This window comes from Lontra canadensis, unplaced genomic scaffold (assembly GCF_010015895.1).
Source record: "Lontra canadensis isolate GAN:19392208 unplaced genomic scaffold, GSC_riverotter_1.0 scaffold2, whole genome shotgun sequence".
In the NCBI taxonomy this organism is placed as follows: domain Eukaryota; kingdom Metazoa; phylum Chordata; class Mammalia; order Carnivora; family Mustelidae; genus Lontra; species Lontra canadensis.
In genome coordinates this window covers 4,077,383-4,097,623 of record NW_022630996.1, presented here as the reverse complement: position 1 = coordinate 4,097,623, position 20,241 = coordinate 4,077,383, and the positions used below count along the sequence as shown (strand labels likewise).

At 38.0% G+C, this 20,241-nt stretch overlaps 2 protein-coding genes across 2 annotated transcripts; both read left to right on the top strand.

Moving 5' to 3' along the window:
• Positions 1 to 3,875: 3,875 nt before the first annotated feature.
• LOC116872753 (olfactory receptor-like protein OLF3) lies at positions 3,876 to 4,811 on the top strand. Its single transcript, XM_032866254.1, has one exon. The coding sequence runs from the start codon at positions 3,876 to 3,878 to the stop codon at positions 4,809 to 4,811; it is 936 nt and encodes a 311-aa protein (XP_032722145.1).
• Positions 4,812 to 18,203: 13,392 nt separating this feature from the next.
• LOC116872070 (olfactory receptor-like protein OLF3) lies at positions 18,204 to 19,145 on the top strand. Its single transcript, XM_032865123.1, has one exon. It carries the CDS (start codon positions 18,204 to 18,206, stop codon positions 19,143 to 19,145), a length of 942 nt encoding a protein of 313 aa, XP_032721014.1.
• The last annotated feature ends 1,096 nt before the right edge of the window (positions 19,146 to 20,241 follow it).

Sequence of the window (20,241 nt, the reverse complement as noted above, 5' to 3'; positions counted from 1 at the left end):
AAAATAGTTAAATAATTTGATAGTGCCCAATTAAAAGCCTTCCAATAATGAGAAAAGTCTCACCATATTTGGTATTAGTTGTGAAGAGAATATCTGACCAACAAGAGAATCATGTTACAGGAGTTTTTGCTAGAAGGGCCCCCCAGGTAATCCCTGAATAATTGGGCACTTTGGGTCAAAGACCTTAGTCTTGAGTACATCGATAGAAAGTCATGGGCAAGTTGTAATTTCTCAAAGAAAACTTCAGCAGAAGTGGGAGAATGTCTCCAGGAGAAACTGGAGCTTTGGATTCTCTTCTCCTGTTTCTGGGTTAGGAAAAACTAAATTCTGATTCATAAATTCTTTTTAAAAAATAAGTGAGAGTTTCAGGTGAGGAAATCACCATTCAGAGAAGAAGTAACAGAAGCCTAACAAGGACAGCCTAATTGGCCTGTAGAGATTGTCTCTCTGAGGGAAAGGAGAATTACTTCTTCCAAATGCCACCTCTTGCTCATATCTGCTCTTCCTGGGGCAATGATGACCTCCCGTCCTGGAGGTAAGGTAGGCATGCTCAGAGGTGCTCCCCTGGGTTCTTAGGACCAGCAGTCAGGATGCCTCTGTTTCCTTCACACACAACTTCTTCCTTGGCGCAAGCGGCAATTGGATTGAGTCTGGTTACTAGAGAGATAAATGTCCCATTTTGGCAACTGGTTTAAAGAAAAAAAAAAAAATATATATATATATATATAAAAATTTTATTACTTTTTTTTGAAAAAGCATTGCTTTCAATTTAAATTCTGGTGTAGTTAACATACAGTATTATGATATATCTATATAGATAGAGATAACATAAGAATATAGATAACATAAAGAAAACATATTTTGGGTAGCCAAACTATGGAGAAAGTTCTTTCGGATATTTCTGAGAAATGCAGCACCTAGCACAGGGCTTTGGCTGCATCTGTGGGAAGCACCGGGCTTAGCTACTACAGATGGTGCCCCATCCACCACTCTGTATTCTTCAGCACCAGCCCACTCCTGGAAATCTGCACCAGCGGACAGGTTTTAAATGATTATGGTCAGAAGGTGATTTCATCTGGATAGCTGGCTGCAAACTTTCTGTTGTCCCAAACAGTGTAGGTATGCATAAGAAAGTGGGGATGGGGTGGATTCTTGCTGTTAAATCGGTTGCAACACCTCCACCTTACTTTTGAATCTGCTTTAAACTTTTATATACATATCAAATTTTCAAAAATGTTTTAAACTTTTATTTTTAACCTCCTTTTTTTTAACTAAATCATTCCTGTTCCTATTGATTTATGTACTTAGTCCATTCTCATTTCTATTTCCCTCCCTCCAGTGAATTAGGATAAACTTGAATGTATGATCCCTTTAGACAGATGGAGAAACTAGGTAATGAGAATTGAACTGGGAAATGCATGTTTATTAGCAAAGAAGTTCATTCATTCCCATAGAGAGGCACTTTAAAAACCATGAAGATGATACAGAAACATGATATGCTAACCATGAGTGTTTCTGTTTTAAAAAAAAATTTATTTTCTTATTTGAGAGAGGATGAGCAGGTGATAGAAAGCAGATTCCCCACTGAGCAGGGAGCCGGATTCAGGGCTCGATCTCAGGACCCTGAGATCATGACCTGAGCCTGAAGGCAGACGCTTAACTAACTGAGCCACCCAGGTGCCCCTGAGTGTTTCTATTTGTAATCCATACCTTTCTAGACTTTTAAGGGGGGGGAATTAATGACCTAAAATCAGGCATTACTACACTTTAAAATCAAGCCCTTAAGTAATTATTAGTTTCTGAGAAGTGAAAAACTCCAAACTCTATGAGATTATTATCAGATTTTGAAACAAATTCTCCTTATTTGGTGCCTGAGAATACATTAATCATCAGCGACCTCCAGCATTTGTTGGTTTTTGTTTTGTTTTGTTTTTCCTTGTAGTTTCTGCTGGTCAAGCTCCTTTATCTGACTTATTTCATATAATGTCGCATCATTGGAGGCTCCCTGTTCACCTTCCCAGGACTAGCTCATGAAATGTTGTCTGTAGATGGTCAAGATCCATTGATGGTACAGAATCAGACTTTTTCCCTGTAAGGTCACTTGTTCCTCTCCTTTTTATCTGAGTACTTTGGCCCTGATATTTCTGTATCCCAACTTTTCCTTTTTCATTAGGGATAAAGAGGTCGGTTTACTCTTTCTTTGACAGAAAATGATACAAAGTGACTTACTAAACTTTTGAAGCCCTAGAGTAAATTCTAAAGAATTAAAGAACACTTCATACTTCTATTTCTCCCCTGTGTTGTCACTTACATAAATTATCTCTTAGAGTGAGTATGGTTTATCAAGTCTGATTTAATCATTGAAAAAGGAAGGATTATCATCTGCAAATGCCCATAGACACTTCTCTGCTTGCTAATCCAAGCATCTCAGGCACCCTGCTGACCTTACTGTCATGAATGCCCTCAACACACATTGTGATTTTCATAACATATTCAGTGGCACTTTCTGATCACAGACAGGCAGCAAATAATATCTCCTTGGGACAGCTGTGAATGAGTTTCACTTTCGTTATCCAAAGGACAGAGTAATTAGAAGATGTGGGAAATTGAGAGTGGACTTTATGTAGTCCATGAGTTTTTTAGAAACCACTTGGGAATTGAATAAGGTGTAAATAAGATTACTAATAGTTCTAAAGAGAAATTCTGAATACTAGAGACTTTGAGCTTTCTGAAATACTAATACATCAGCAGGATCAGAAAGTTTGGAGATATTATCAAGCAGACTAAGGTATTACCTTCTGGTCATGTAAGTTATGGTAAAGGGAGCATTAGCACGAGGATGAAATATAACAGTTTTCTAAGAGGGAAAATAGTCAAATATTTCAGATGGAGATAAAAGTAAGAGGAGATTAAAGGAAAAGATAGTCAACAGTCTTTTCACTGAGCTAATGCCAGTTAATGATGTTCCATCACGCTATCATCTCCAAACCATAACTCTCACTACTGAGAAGATATACAGAGTCAGCAGAATATGTAGCTGGTTTCCCATCTTGTCTTGGTTAATAGGTGAATATGTGTGGCAAGTATCTGAGCTCCTCTCATTTATTGGGGAAGCTAGTTAATGCATCTTTGACTTTGATTTGTTTCTCCACAGACATACCCTGCCTATCAATGCTATGCTGCTCTTCCATAGGAGGATGAAAATAATGTTACAGATTCTTTCCTCTTACCCTCTCACACAGATAACAGACAAACAGGTGAAGATTTTTCACCAAAACAGAGGCTGATTGCCCCAAGTCTTCATTCTTTACTTCCCTACCCTGAAATGTAATTTTGAAAATTTGTTCCTACTGAAAAATCTATTTTAGATTTGCTACCTCCTAACTTGCAACCTAAAATTTCTGATTTTAAAAGTGTGGAAATTTAGTATTTCATTTTCATAGAGGCTCCAGAAGTAAAATAATAAATTAAAAAAAAAACAGTTAATGCCTGTTAGACTCCATACAATATAGATTTTGAGGCAGTGAGGAGGAAAATACTTGCATCCAACAAAGAAGTAAACAAACTCCATGCTTTGGAACTGATCCTAAATAAAGAGGCATGTTTTACAGTTAATCATTTTATCTTGAATGTCTAAGCATTTTCATAAAAATTTCCTATATAAGGAAGGAGAAGAGTTTTTCTCCTTTCTTGAATCTGGCCCATATTAATGGGTTCTATTGAGATCCCAAACCCTGAAGGAGACATATAATCTGGGAAAGCACACAGTGCAATGTCACATGGCTGTTTGGTCTGAATGATCTCGTCAGGCCCCCTGCCACATTAAGTATCTGGTGTTCATTGATTTATAACTTGAATTTGGTCCTCAGAGGCTCATGGGCAGACAAAACCAGACATGGATGAGTGAGTTCATTCTGCTGGGGCTGTCCAGCTGCTGGGACACTCAGCTCTCCCTATTTGTCCTTTTCCTGGTCATGTATCTGGTGACTGTGCTGGGGAACTTCCTCATCATCCTCCTCATCAGACTGGACAGCAAGCTGCACACACCCATGTACTTTTTCCTCAGTGTCTTGTCATTTGTGGACATCTGCTATACCAACAGCACTGTCCCACAGATGCTTGTTCACTTCCTGTCAGCCTGGAAGTCCATCCCATTCCACAGCTGTGTGCTCCAGCTGCTTATCTCCCTGGCGATGGGCAGCTCAGAATTCTTCCTGCTGGGAGCTATGGCCTATGACCGCTACGTGGCGGTGTGCCATCCGCTGCACTACACGGTCATCATGCACGGAGGCCTGTGCCTGGGGCTGGCTGCCGGCTGCGTAGGGGCTGGTTTCATGAATTCAATGATGCAGACAATCATCATCTTTCGGCTACCTTTGTGCCGTAATGTTATTAATCACTTTGCCTGTGAGATGTTGGCTGTGCTGAGGCTGACCTGTGTGGACATCTCTTTCAACAAGGTCATGGTGGCTATCTCGGGATTTCTGGTGATCATGCTTCCCTGCCTCCTAGTTCTTTTCTCTTATGGTCGTATCGTTACAGCCATTCTGCAAATTCGTTCAGCCCAAGGACGCTGCAAAGCGTTTGAGACCTGTGCTTCCCACCTCACTGTGGTTTCCATGTGCTTTGGAACAGCCATCTTCACATACTTGAGACCCACTGCTGGCTCCTCAGCAGAGCAAGAGAAGATGGTTGCCCTGTTCTATGCGGTGGTGACCCCAATGCTGAATCCCTTAATCTATAGCTTGAGGAACAAGGAAGTAATGAGTGCCCTGAGGAGACTGTTGGGAAAATTTAGTGAAACAAGGTAAAGATTAAAAAAATTTTCCTTCCTTCCAATAGCCCAAAGAGCAATATTTCAAACAAAGAGGAAATGATTGGCATGCCCTTTACACCAGATTTGCTGATAAGGTAGATCACAGTGAGCATGTTTCTGAAGACCAACTTTTCGTATTAGTCCACACTTTGACGATGTATTACTGCTCTATTATACATACAGTAAAGCCTTCAGTTATTAAGCTGGGGTCTGCTGGGTTAACAGTCCTTCTAGACCTCACATTCCCTCTTACACTTTCTTAGTCCTCCTGCATTTGCTCCTAGGAAATGCAGTGTGGACAGTGAAAAGTCTCATAGTGAAGACAGCCATCCTTTACATGTTGACCCACTCCTCACCAATGTGGCTTTGCCATATGTGTTTAATATCTCTGACTTCCAGTTTCCTCAAATATAAGAAGTTATAATATTCAGTGTGTGTGTGTGACTATTTTGAATATTTTAGATAATCTATTTAAAATACTTGGTAGAGTGGTGGTAGAGATATTCAACTATATTTAAAAATAGGTTTCAGGACACCATTATAGAGCCAAGCATTATGCAAACTTCTCTCCATATACAATTACAAAAAATGAAATTTTTTCTTTTTTATTTAGAGAGAGTGTGCACATGGGGAGGGGCAGAGGGATTTGCTGAGAGAATCTTCAGCAGTCTCCACACTGAGCTGGAGCATGTTGGGCTCCACAACTCAGGGCTGGATCTCAGGACACTGAGATCATGGCCTGAGTGGAAATCTAGAGTTGGATGCTTAACTGACTGAGTCACGTAGGGTCCTAGAAAGTGAATTTTTCCCTCTCTTGTGTGGCTTTTGTAGATCCCTGTATTATGTCTGCTCCAGAGCCACATCTATCTATAGATCTCTCTCTCTCTCTCTCTGCCATCTCTGATCTCTTCATATCTCAATATCCATCTGTTATATATTTTTTAGCTCCAAGACAGACAAGATCTTTCTTATGAGTTCTAAACACATATACCCAATTTCTTGCTTAATACCTTCACTTATATCATGTGAGTTGCATTCTTCACGATAGAATAATTGTGCTTGCTTCCTCTATCCCAAGCTAATCCTTTCCTCTTGCTCTAATACACCTTCACTGTTGTAGCAAAAGGAGCCATACACACTCAGAATAATTCTCAATTCCTTTCTTTTATACCCCCTCCACCAATAGAATCCATTAAACTTATCGACAAGACATATGATCAGTCTGGTCTCTCTGCGCCTCTGCTTTCTACATTTTATTCTTCACACAACAGTGAACATAAAACTTTTTTAACTTTATACTGTAAAATAAAACACAGAGGCAGAAAAATACACTACGCAAATGTGTAGCTGAATGAACTATGATAAGACAACCCTTCTTATATAAACCATTCACGTCAAAAAACAGAGCTGCGAGGTACTGTGGAAGCCCCTCCATGCATCCCATCGCAAGCATCACACATTTTCCCCCAAAGTAACTACTGTCCTAACCACTGAAGCAATCACTTTCCTGAATTTCTGATGACTTTGCGACCCAAGGAAGCATCCCTAGTTGCTGTAGTTTGGTTTTGCCCATTTTTCTTCAACTTAGTATGTCTTTGAAGTCTCTTGAATCTGTAATTCTGTCCAATTTTTTCTTTATCCTGCAATTTATTTGAGTGGTCCTGGCCTTTTGACCTGCAGAAGCTCCCTTGCATAGAAAATATATCTGATCACATCTTCATCATGCTTGGAATAAAGTCCAACTGCACACGTGTGGGACCCAGCATGGTCCAGCTCTTCTGCAGACATAATTGGTAAATAATATTCCTTAGTAGATGGAACATTATCACCAGCAGAAGGACCCTCTTATTAATTGCTAAACAATTAATTCTCTGCAGCCACTGTGGAAAACAGGAAGTCCCTCAAAAAATTAAAAATGGAACTATCATATGATCCAGGAATTCTACTACTGGGCATTTACCCAAAGAATATGAAAATACTAATTTGAAAAGATATATGCACCCGTATATTTATTGCAGCATTGTTTACAATAGCCAAACTATGGAAGCAGCTAGTATCTGTCAGTAGATGAATGGGTAAAGAAGATACACACACACACAAACACACACACACACATGGCCATAAAAAAGAATGAGATCTTTCCATTCGCTACAACATGGATGGATCTAGACAGCATAATATTAAGTGAAATAAGTTAGTCAGAGAAAGACAAATACAGTATGATCTCTCTCATATGTGGAATTAAGGAAACAAAATGAACAAAGAAAAAAGAGACAAACTAAAAAACAGACTCTTAACTCTAGAGAAGAAATGGAAAATTACCAGAGGGAAGGTGGGGGGGATGAGTGAAATAGGTGAAGGGGATTAAGACACTCATCATGATGAACACTGAGTCATGTATAGAGTTGTTGAATCACTATATTGAACACTTGGAACTAATAAAACCATGTTTGTTAACTGTATTACAATTAAAATTTTTTAATTAATTTGTCTCATTCTTTATTTCTTTCTTGCTGTGTGGAGAACTATTCTAATGTTTAATGTATGTAACTATGTTTGAGAGTGTATTTATGTAGTTTTAAAAGATGCATTTTATTTTTAACTACTCATAATGCATCTTAGTTTTTTTTCACTCAACACTGTATCTTTAAGATCCATACATATTGCTAGTTTATTACTTCTGACTGTTCATAGTAATCCATAGGAAACCATATTCTAGCTATCACTCTGTTATGGACCCAACTCCCCACCATCACATACAATCCTATGATGAACATCATGATAATGCACAATTCAAGAGCTGTGTGAGGATTGATTTGGGGAACATACATGGGAACCAAGATGCTAGGTTATAGCTAATGCTCTCAAGAATGGCATCATAAGTCTGTATTCTTACTTCAGTGCATGAGGCTCCTTATCTATCAACAACCTGCATGTTTTGAATTTTTGTAGCCTGGAAGTTACAAAATTATTTTATTTTTCATTACTCTGATAGGTAATCCATACGATTATGTCTTCATATGTGGACCTTTGTTTCCCATCTATCTTCACCCCATCCTATTCTATCTATGCCTTCCCCACCTCATGAAGTTCACAATAAATCCATCATTGCAGTGGTTAGTCCATCTACCATTCTCTTTTTCTCAAATCTGATTTAAATATGCAAGAATATCCTGTGGTTTCTACGTTCAAAATATATACAGAATATAGTCATTTATCATCTTCACTCCTGTACCCTGGTGTGAGCACCATCACCTCCCACTTGGGTTACTACAAGAGCCTGCAGCAGATTTCTCTGCTTCTACTCCTTATCTGCCAGCACTCAGAGTGATCCCTTTGAAACAAAACTCAAATCATGCCATTCCTCTTTTCAACCCTGCAATTACTCAGAATAAGCCCTAAAGTCTTTACAGTGGATGAAGTTCTGTTTTCTAACTAGTTTAGTAACTATACTACCCCTGGAAGACTCTTTACTCATGGCCACTTCCTCATCCCTTCCAATTCTTCAATCAACTGTCATCACTGCCATTCAATATGCAAACTTTCTCCTTGTCCCCTACTGCTTTCCCTCTTACCTAGTTATTTGTGTTTTCCAAAGAACTTATCTTTTCTAACATGTTTGCAATTAACTCATTTTTACTGCCTACCTCCCATCCCTCCATTACCCCCAGAACATAAGGACCCTTGAGAGCAGGACTCTTTGTTTTTAGTGGGCACACTATAAATATTTTCTGAGTGAATAATATTGTCCACCTTCTGGGTTACTATTGCTGTGTATGGAGTGTTCATTTCCTTTGGGTCTTTTGCCATGTCCTTCTTGGTGTATATATTATAAATATTAGTCCTTCCTGTTACAGACATTGCAAATACATATCTACACACTGTCTCCTCTCTGTTAACTTTATTCATGGAGTCCTTTGTTGAAAAAAAAAAAACCTTCATTTTGAAATAATTTGACTCATCATATTTTTGTTCTGTGATTCATGTTTATAAGCTTTAAAAAAAATTCCTGCATCAGGGCCATAAAATATTTTCCTATTAACTTTTCTAGTTTTACCTTTCATAGTTATTTCTTTAGTTTATCTGATATCCTCTTCTGCATATGTCAGATATGCATCTGGTGGGTTTTCTTCCATGCTGTGGTCCATTTATTAAACAGTCTATTCTTAAGTCATTCATCTGCAGTGATCTTAATGTACATTGAGCTTACCTACATATGGATCTGTTTTTGAGCTCTGTTCTTTTCTCTTTGTTCATTTGTTTGTTCTCACATCATAGAAGTCTAGTATTCTATTTTTAAAAGTCATTTTGGTTTGTAATAAGTCTTCATTTGTCATGTGTAGTCTACCAAAGAAGATGGACAAACTCATCTTCTTTTTCAAAGTTATTAAATATATAGTCAAAGCAGTCAGCTAGTCTATTTATATTTATTGACCTATTTTATTTATAGTCAATCAATACACAGTCAGCTATTTATAGAGTGATGTATCCCCTATAAATTTTTGAGTAATTTTATTAAGTTCCCCAAAAAGTTCATTCTTTAATTTTGATTAGGTTTGCATTGATTATGTAGATTCATTTTGGAACATTGGCATCTTTATAATAAATTGTCTCATCCAAAGAATGTCTTTGGAATTATTCAGATAATCTTTAATGTGCTATTTAAAGTTTTAATATTTTCTCCATATTCATTTAACAAATATTCGTTAAACGTATTATATGGCAGACACTCTTCAAGGTATTCAAGGTATTATGGATCTAACAGTGAAAAGCAAGCAAAAGTCTCTGCCTTCATGGAGAGTACATTCTACTTAAGGGAAATAAATAATAAATATAAGAAACAAGTAATATATGTAGTTTATTATAGCTATTAATTGCAGAGGAAAATGGGGGAAAGTAGAGGAAGAATATTAGAAGGACTTAAAGTTTTGGAAAAAAGCTTTGTAGAAATCGTGTATTCTCTCTGCTGAGGAATTCCTGAATACTTTATAATTTACATTACTGTTATAAATGGCATTTTATTTTATTTTTCTCTTTGGTTATTGCTGGTGTAAAGAAAATATTGATTTCTGTGAGGTGGTCTCATATGTAGTTCTTTCTTATTAAATCTAATTGATTGTTGAAAATTTTTTTCTAGATATGTAATATCATCTGTAAATAATGGTAGTTTTCCTTATAATCTTTATACATCTCAATCTATTTCTTTTCTCATATCATAGCTCAGGACCTCTAATGTCAGGTCAAACAGTAGCTATGATAACAAGTATCTTTCTGGTTCCTGATCCAAGGAAAGCATCTGCAGATCCTCCATTAGGTATAATGTTTGCTGTGGACTTAGGGCATTTAACTTTTATTTAACTTAGTTTTTAAGAAATAAGTGTAATAAAGTGAGGGAGTCCCTGCCATAATATACATAAAAGCAGGTTTTATGTAAGTAAAATTAAAACTCTAACATTGGGGTAGAAAAAAGCATGAATCAAAATACAGTCCCAAAAGAAACTTTTGCATATATGAATTTAGTATATCATAAATGTATAATTTCTTTTAAAACTTTTTTTTAAAGATTTTTTATTTTATTTTATTTTGTCAGAGAGAGAGAATAATTTCAAAGTATATAGGAAAATATGTACATCTAAAAAATTATGTTGGGACACATGGCTATATTAACAGGACAAAGAAATGTCATTTTTCCTATTAATATGCCATGAAAAATTATACATATCTAAGGTGAGGAAGTAAGTGATTTTACAAATGAGTTTATATTTGCTCCCTCCTAAAAATGTATTAAATAATGGTAAAAGGACAAGAAACAAGATAATAAATCCACAAAGCACAGAAGACGATAACTAAAAAAAAAATTTATGAGAAATGGCAGCAATGTTTTGGAAGCTACAGAGCAACTTTTTCCCCCTTCTCTTGTCTTTTTAAGGTCCAGAGCTAACAGGCTCTAACTACACTTGCCCTTCCAACTCCAGCTCTCACATAGGAAGCACTCCACAGGCAGATTTTTTTGTTTAGAAAGTGGTGGCTCAGTTGGTTGAGCATCTGGCTCTTGATTTTGGCTCAGGTCATGATCTCAGGGTCCTGGGATGGAGCCCCATGTTGGATTCTGCACTCGGTGGGGAGTCTGCTTGAAGATTCTCTCTCCCTCTCCCTCGGCCCCTCCTCCTGCTTGCTTTCCATCTCTAATAAGTAAATAAATCTTTAAAAAATATATAGAATTCCAAACCTAGAGAACAGCCACACCATAGGCTGCATCTGTTTAGGAATTGGCATAAAAATTCTCCCTGCGCATGCTCAGAGCAGAGAATGAAGCACGAAGCGTCCCACCAGCCCCTTGAACTTCCTGGCTAGGGGCTATTACTCAAAGGAATGTGTAGATGGGTGAACTGCAATGAGGAATTTGAGATGTGATCACATCTTCATACTCATAAAGCGGGATAAAAATTTCCACCATGCAAAGGTGGTATCACCAAAGACTCAGATGCACCCCATCCCCTTGAGAAATTAAAGTTTGGAGGCTCCTTCCCATGCTCTGGGGACAAGGAAACAAAACCTGGATTTGCAAAGTTGAAATGTAGGTTAGGCTGTTTGGTTCAGAAGTGACCAGACAGAGAGGGAGGGAAAATAAAAGAAATCTAACGAACAAAGCATAATTGGCCCCTTGAGATTTCATGACAAAAGTTGGAGAAAGTTACCTTTTCCATTTGTACTTGCTTCAAATTTCACAACTTGCCCACCTCTGCCATCACACAGGATGGCCTCCTCCACTCTACAGAGGTGAGTCACCCATTGTCAGGATCTTTTTAACACTTATTTAGCAACATAAATTATGCAACCAGCTTCCTGTTATCTGTAGTCCCTCCTGTATTCTTCAAGCCTAAGAGCATGGTGGCTTGTATTTGTCCTCTCCTGGAGATTTGTCTTAAGAATGTATCTTCTGGCTATTCAAATTAGGAAACCAGAATTTTGAAGTCACTGAAGGGTTCCCCCAGCTGCGGTGGCCTGAGGCTGCTAATAGGCTGGCAGCAGTCCTCATATCTGCTTTTCACCTACCTACTCCTGGTCTGTGCACCAGGCACCAGATTGGCCTTTTCTTTGCTGATGCCGGTGGAAAGAGGACTCCCTCAGAAATGAACTCTTTCCCCTCCACACAGAATTTCTGTTTGGGGAACAAGTCTTTAGAGTAACATCCTTGTCTGAAATGCTTCTGACAACTGCCCATCTGGGGCTGGTCAGGAGTCTAATGTAGCTTTCCTAGGTCCCACTGTCCACACTCGCACACCAAATAGGCTGCTTAGCTGATATATGTTGTTAAAATAGTAACTTTCAAGTTTATTTCCATTTGCTTATTAATTTAATGAAGCATTTTTGTTATTTTTTTATTGCTGGATAATTATGCATATACTCCTCCAGGAAAAGCACTATTTATGCCACTATCTTTATTTTTCAGATATAAAAACTGATGTGCTAGGATTTTAGAGGAATATATGCTTTTCCACAACACTTCATTCCAGTGGAAGGGGTCTTTCAAAATAAAAATCAAATGTTCAAGTGCATGAAAATGATCCGAAGATGCAGAGCTGTTGGTAATGATAAACGTAGCCTCTCTAGTTGAAATAAAAAAATTTATGTGGGCTACTCACCATGCCTAGTTCTAGCTTAAACCTCCTTCTCTAAGTACTCTAGGGCAAGGCAGAGAAAACAGTGTAGCACTGGAGCAGGGTGAAATGGGAACTGACCAGAGGGAGGGGAGGGGAGGGGAATGCTGGGGAGGGGAGAGGAGTCCTTACCTGTAGGAGGCAGCCTGACCCAGGAGTCCCACCTTCCCCTATTCAAATCTGTGCTATCCCCCCCTTCCTTTCAATTCTCTGTGAATTTTACTTCTTTTCTTTGCCCCATGTCCCTCTCTTTTCAAAACTATTTTAAAAGCTCAGAAGAGGGGCGCCTGGGTGGCTCAGTGGGTTAAACCTCTGCCTCCGGCTCGGGTCATGATCTCAGGATCCTGAGATCGAGCCCCGCATCAGACTCTCTGCTCAGCGGAGAGCCTGCTTCCCCCTCTCTCTCTGCCTGCCTCTCTGCCTACTTGTGATCTCTCTCTCTCTCTCTCCGTCAAATAAATAAATGAAATCTTTAAAAAAAAAAAAAAAGCTCAGAAGAAAAGGATATGGGTTTCTGATCATCTCCAGTGTACTTTGGCAATGCAGAGATGACTCTGGTGAAGTATTTGTTCCTCTTTGCAAAGCGGATTATGATAAAGTGACTGAATAACAGAAATAATTCAATAATGCCAACTATATGTACCTTAGCTAAGTGTTTTTGAGTCTTCCATCTTTTGGTGAGGAATTTGGGGTTTTTCAGTAATGTAACTGATGAAAAATTTGTCCTGATGATGATGTGTGTGTTGGCGGGGGAAGGCTGTCCTGAAATATTTCACTCTTCCTATTTTCTGAGAACTCATCAGTTTCCCTGGTAAATCTATTTTGAGCAGGATTTCTACCTCGATAGAACAAAATTCTAGAAAATTTCACTGCAAAGTACTAAAAATAACACTCTGGGATTGAACACTAAGATAAATAAAATATGGGAAGCTCTGGTATGTGAAATATTGGATAATTCTAGCAATGTGTTAATTGATTAATGTCAAGAAAAGGGCATTGATAAATATTTTAATTTTCTCTTCTCCTATTTTCATTGTTCTATTTCTTCCTCATTTGGTTTAATTTCAACTTCCTTAGCTTCTTCACTGTACTCTTTTTAAAATTTTGTCTTCCTTTCTGATTCCTTTTTTCCTTTCTAACCATTAATTCTCTCTTTGACTTTTTTCCCTTTGTCCCTAGAGAGCTTGTCAATGATTATGCTCATTTATTTGTTCTTATTTGCATCTCAATATCCTCTCTTCTTCTGCTTACCTTCTTCATATCTTTCTCTTTCAACTATTTATTTACTACTTCTTTATTTGAGTTTGGGTAGTTTTAATTTTTTTTAAAAGAAGGTATTTAATGAAAGAAATTTAATGAAGGTTTTTTAAATTGCGGTATAGTTCATATCACATAAAATTAAGCATTTTATAGTGCATAGATCAGTGTCAGTACATCCCAGAGTTGTGATTTTATGTTGTGAATGTACAGCTAAGTAGTTAGGAAAGAACTGTGAACAGCTTTGGCATGAGTGAGTGTGTTTGTGTGTGGAACCACAAGGGGGTGCCCTGAAAGCATTCCTCTGGCAAGAACTGCATCTCTTCACATGTGTAATGATTTGGGCTTACCTACATGGCCACTCAGCATTTTACCTCTCTGCCTTGGGTGTGATTACCAAGTGACCTGCAAATGTAGCCCTCTTTTTATGTTAGTGTGACAGTAACTACTTACACAAACAGAGGGGGGATATGTTGGCACTATTTGTAAACCCTCACCACTAAGGAAAATGGAGTCCAAGTTCCTTCTGAGAGGCAGATCAGAAGGGACAAGTCTCCCAAGCAGACAAGACTCATCCCCACAGTACAGGAACCTTGTCGTGACTCATCTTTTCCTTGTTAGGGATAGTCTTCTGGCTAGACAGAATTATACTTAGGTTTATTCTTCTTTTGCAAGCTGATTTTTAAAAATTAGCACATACCTTTATCCATTTCTGATATTAGGTCATTTTTGTTTCCATTATTGTCCATAACCATAGCCCTTCATTTTTTCTTAAGGGAGAAAGAAAGGACCCCCTGCCATGGACCCATCTTGTAGTCATCACCATATGAGACACAAAGTAGAAGCATGATCACCTTTCTGAGTTTGTAAAAGAAGCCAGTGAATCACTATCTACAAGAAGAATAGAGTTTCTAAATGAAAGAGATATGGTTTGTTTCTCCTTGTCCTGCTGTTGGCAAGGCCTGAAAGCCAGACTTCAAATTCCCAAGTAAGCAGCAGACACTTGCTCTGCTCCACCACAACTTGGAGGTGAATGGGATCAAAAGTAGGAACTCAGTCCTCTTGGTATGTCTCCTGTTTTTTTTTTAAGGTTTTATTTATTTATCAGAAAGAGAGAGAGAGAGAAAGCACAAGCAGGGGGAGTGGCAGGCAGAGGGAGAAGCAGGCTCCCTGCTGAGCAAGGAGTCCATTGTGGGGCTCCATCCTAGAACTCTGGGATCATGACCTGAGCTGAAGGCAGATGCTTAACCAACTGAGACACCCACATGCCCCACTATGTCTCCTGATTTTACATCAGGTGAATCCACAGCCCTTAAACAGTGACTATTGCTGTATGGCACATGGGTCACGCTGTGTGTAGAAGCACTAGGGATGTCCCTAGGTTTCAGGTAACCCTGTTTACCTGCTGACTCCTCTGTCCAGACTCTGCATCTCCTTTACCTCCTGCAAATAATAGGCCAAACTTCAGAGTGTTGTTGTGAAGATTTATATTATATTTATTATATTATGTATTATTAGGTATATAAGATATTTAGTATAATTTGGTACAGAATAAGAAATAAACAAAATGTTTGTTTATATCAACTTGATACAGACACAAATGCAGTTACAGTTTTTACTTCTTCTCATAACATTTTTCCTACCCAGTGAATTTTTGTACTCTGGGTGAGCAAGAGTGTTTCAGGAGCTTGTTTTCTTCCCACCATCTGCCCCCAAAAGAGCAGGTAACTTAAGATTTTCTAAAACTGAACGACTATTCGGTGATTCACAAGGCAATTGATTTGGGTAAGTCATTTGAAACAATTTTACAAAGAAACAGGATTTACTTTGACTTTAACACATCACTTTTTAAAATATTAAATATATGTTACTAAAAACAGCAAAATCACTCACACAAATTATGTATCACTTAGAGATGCACTAGTCTGACTGTGTCACTGAGCAAGCATGACATGACTATAATAACTAATACCCACCCTGTAAGATATGTTTTTGGAGACAGGGAAACACTTACTTGTTTCGTTACTGTTTGATTTGTTAAAGCTGACATTTGAGTCCTGGTTATAGAAGTGTGAAGAGTGTAAATGAATCTACCATGACCCATCACCTTTGCATTCCCGCCACCTGTGGGCGTACACACCCCTTCTGACATCACGTGGAAAAGTGGCTGCTCTCAGTTCTATCTGAGCCCTCGGCAGACAGGACTGAAGAGAGGTTATGTGGAGTAAGTCTTATGTACAATGTGACACAAGCCACTGGCATTGCTTTAAAGAACAGGTTACAATAGAAATAGGCCTTAGAAACAATTCATGCCACTTTGGTATATTTCAGGTTTTATTAAGTGTGATTTATCCAGTTGTTTGGTTTATTTCATGAAATCCTAACACAAAGCTGTAAGCACAAAATAACTTTTTCAACATCTACCTTTTCAGCAATTCTTGAAATATATATGTGTATGTATATGCACACACATGTAGAAAGAGAGAGATATAATTCTCTTCCAAAACTGCAGATTTGTGGATGTCAGAGAGAAACCTGTGTTTTCTAGTGTGGTCTCTTTAGTTATTGGTGAATCTATAAAAAGCATTAGAGTGTTAACAATACATTTATGTAGGGATAGGGAAGCACTGTAAATGTATCGGTCCATATTAAAATTTTATGACTAGGAAATTTTCTAACCATTATAATGACAGTATTTTTTTTATTTCAATGTAAAATAATGGCAAAATGAAAAGAAGCTGATGTACAAATAAATATAGTGCAACAGAAATTACAAGCAAGGGAACACAAAAGAATTAAGACTATGCTATTGGTTTCTAGCCATGAGGTTAAACAACCTGTTAAGTTTTGAATATTCTAGAAAAATATAACTCTTGATTACAAACTCCTATTTGTCATGAAGATTTTGAATCCTGTATCTTATTACATAGTGAAGAACTTTACTTACACTTTAAGCATTGTGAATCTCTTTGCCAATCTCATTCCAGTTAATTCTGGTGTGAAAGACTGGAAGGTTCCACTGCAAGGCCTTGAATGAGTTTCTGATGTTGTTTGATTATTTCCACTATTTCATGTGTAACACCCAGTTTCTGAAAGCTCAGTTTTTAGTAAATTCTTTGGCATTTTGGATATTACTCAAAACAATACTAAATCCTGAATATTTAATGACAAATGGTCTGAAAATTGCTCTTTTCATGACAATGAATTTCAATTTTAAGTCCCCCAAACACCTATGTTAGAAGAAGCATGATCTCTAACAATTATTCTAAGTTTTTAGGCTGAAAGTGAAAGTCTTTGATAAATGCAGTTATAGTCTTGCTGTCCATCAATAATTATAGCATGAATAACATAGGAGCCAGTGGAGTAATAATCTTTTTTTTTAAGTTTTTATTTAAATTCCGGTTAGATAATATACAGCGTAATCATCTTTCACGTAGATCTTTCATCACTAAAATAGTCTCTAAGACTTCAGACTCCTATCTGTATACTTGAGTTATGGATCACTTTTTTCTTTTGTAAGTGAATGGAAGAAAAACATTGGTTTGGGGTCAAAGAATTACTGCCTATGTCATCATGTTCTATAATTAGGACCTGATCTTCTATCCTGTCTTCACTGGTGAGGACTGATCAATGTTGTATTGAGAAATGAATGAGCTGTTCCTTCCTTGAGAAAGCATCATTGTAAAGTAATAACCTCACATCATTAAACACTTTATTAAACTCCCTTTGAAGGGCACAGGAGATTAATTAGCAGCTATATATACTTTATCTTCATGCAACACCCAATTCTTGAAGTTAGCTATCTTCTGTTGATCTCGCCCAGTGTGGCCACTGGTGTGACATAGGTAGAGAGGAGGCCTTCCATTTGACACTCTCAAAATGACAAGTTACAGCAAATGTATTCAAAATCATTTATTAATAAAAATATAAGAATATTATTTAAAACATCTAGGGTTTCATGGATGCATTCCACTGAAGGGTAAGTAGGGTTGTGTCTGAGATATTTAGAGGGTAAATTCAATAAACAAAATGAAATTAAGTGGGACTGGACATCATTCAGGATTCAGAAAAATATATCTTTCATGTGAACCAAAATGTTTCTCACCAAAAAGACATGAATTCTCTATAATAACTACTAAAGTGAGTAGGATTTTAAGTCTAAATACTTCATTAATTTCCTTCCTCCATTTAAGAGCTGATGTTTCAGAGAAGAAATTATGATCCAGTAAATGGAATTATAAGAATGTAACTTCTTTACTCCTTGATTTCCAGCTACACAGTTGGGTTCTATTGTCTTCCTCATGTATGGATGCGTTCAGAGTTTGGATGATGATTTGGCTGAGATGTTCTAGAAGAACTTTGGTTCAGATGGGTAGACCCTCTCTATATGGTCTAAAAACCAGCCTTCTAATCCCAAGTTTCCATGATTTGTTTTTCCAACATCTTTAGAGTTTGGTCCTCAGAAGCTCATGGACCAGGAAAATAAAACCCAGACATGGGTGAGTGAGTTCATTCTGCTGGGTTTGTCCAATGACACAAAGACTCAAGTCTTCCTCTTTGTCCCAGTCCTGACCATGTACTTGGTGACTCTTGTGGGAAATGCCCTCATTCTTCTTCTGATCAGTCTGGACAACAGGCTTCATAACCCCATGTACTTCTTCCTTGGTGTTTTATCTTTTGTGGACCTTTGTTACGCAAACAGTTTTGCCCCACAAATGCTAGCCCACATGCTCTCAGCCCAGAAGTCCATCCCGTTCTATAGCTGTGTGTTTCAGCTCTACCTCTCCCTAGGATTGGGTGGTTCTGAGTTCTTCCTGCTGGGAGCCATGGCCTATGACCGCTATGTGGCAGTGTGCCATCCGCTGCACTACACGGTCATCATGCATGAAGGGCTGTGCATGGGGCTGGCTGCTGGCTGCTTGGTGGCTGGTTTCACAAATTCGCTAATGGAAACAATCATTACCTTCCAGCTTCCCCTGTGTCACAATGTTATTAATCACTTTGCCTGTGAGACCCTCGCAGTGGTAAGGTTAGCCTGTGTGGACATCTCCTTCAACATGGTCATGATGGCCATCTCAGGATTTCTGGTGATCATGCTTCCCTGTTCCCTTGTTCTGTTCTCCTGTGGTTGTATAGTTACTGCCATTCTGCAAATTCATTCTGCTCAGGGACGTAGCAAAGCCTTTGGGACTTGTGCCTCCCACCTCATTGTGGTTTGCATGTGCTTTGGGGCTACCATCTTCACCTACCTGGTTCCACGGTCAGCCTCCTCCATGGAAGTGGAGAAAATTGTCACTCTATTCTATGCTCTGGTGGCACCTATGTTGAACCCCTTGATCTACAGCTTGAGGAATAAGGAAGTTATGGCTGCTTTTCAAAAGTTTCTAGAGAATTTCAGAGATAAAGAGTAAAGACTATAAGAACTTCCTATTACCCATAATCAAAACCAAAAAGAAGATGGGCTGGAGGTATACAGGACTCCCACATATGGCCTTGCATTTGGGTAAAGCATCCCTCTACCTGATTAATGAATTTCCTCATACAAGCCAATGCAAGATAAATCACATGTCAGTGATCCATGAGAGGGCCCTTTTTAGATCATCTTCTGTCAGATATCCAGTGGTATTTAGACTTCATTGGCCCATTTTTAAAATTTTATTAGCATATCAATGCATAAAGAAATGATCTGCAGCTTTGTCCAGCAGATCTGGTGTGGAATGAATAGAGAGATGAATTCCACCAATTAGGTCTGCTTTTACCTGGTAGAGCAGAATGGAGAATGTCTGTTCCTCCTTCCACATGACAATGCTCCATTTATTTGTAGAACAACCTTATTTCCTCCAGGATAATCACAATAGTTTCTTTAACTCTTTCTCAAATAATGACAGTTTTAGAACTTTCAACACCATTTGTGCCTTAGTCTAGAGTGTGATATGATATTCTGAAATAAATAATATATGTTGCTATATTTGTTCACCCCAGTATGTTGGTTCTCATTCGCTTTTCAAGAATTGAATTTGCGGGGTGCCTGGGTGGCTCAGGGGGTTAAAGCCTCTGCCTTTGGCTCAGGTCATGATCTCAGGGTCCTGGGATCAAGACCCATATTGGGCTCTCTGCTCAGCAGGGAGCCTGCTTCCCCCTCTCTCTCTGCCTGCCTCTCTGCCTACTTGTGATCTCTGTCTGTCACATAAATAAATAAAATCTTAAAAAAAAAGAATTAAATTTGTTTGTAATATGCAAAATATCTGTGGCTTCACTATAGTCTTTTTTTATTATAACAAAATATACATAAAACATAAAATTTGCTAATTTAGCCAGGATACAATTCAGTGACATTATTTTCTCAATGTTGTGCAAGCATCACCATTATTTCCAAAATTATTCATAACTATGGTTTTTTATTTAACTAATTTTCCAAGACGATTTTCCTATAAACTGTTTACAAAATCTCCATATTCTCTGCATTCTTATTTTATTAAAACTTAAATGAAAACATGTATATTTAGC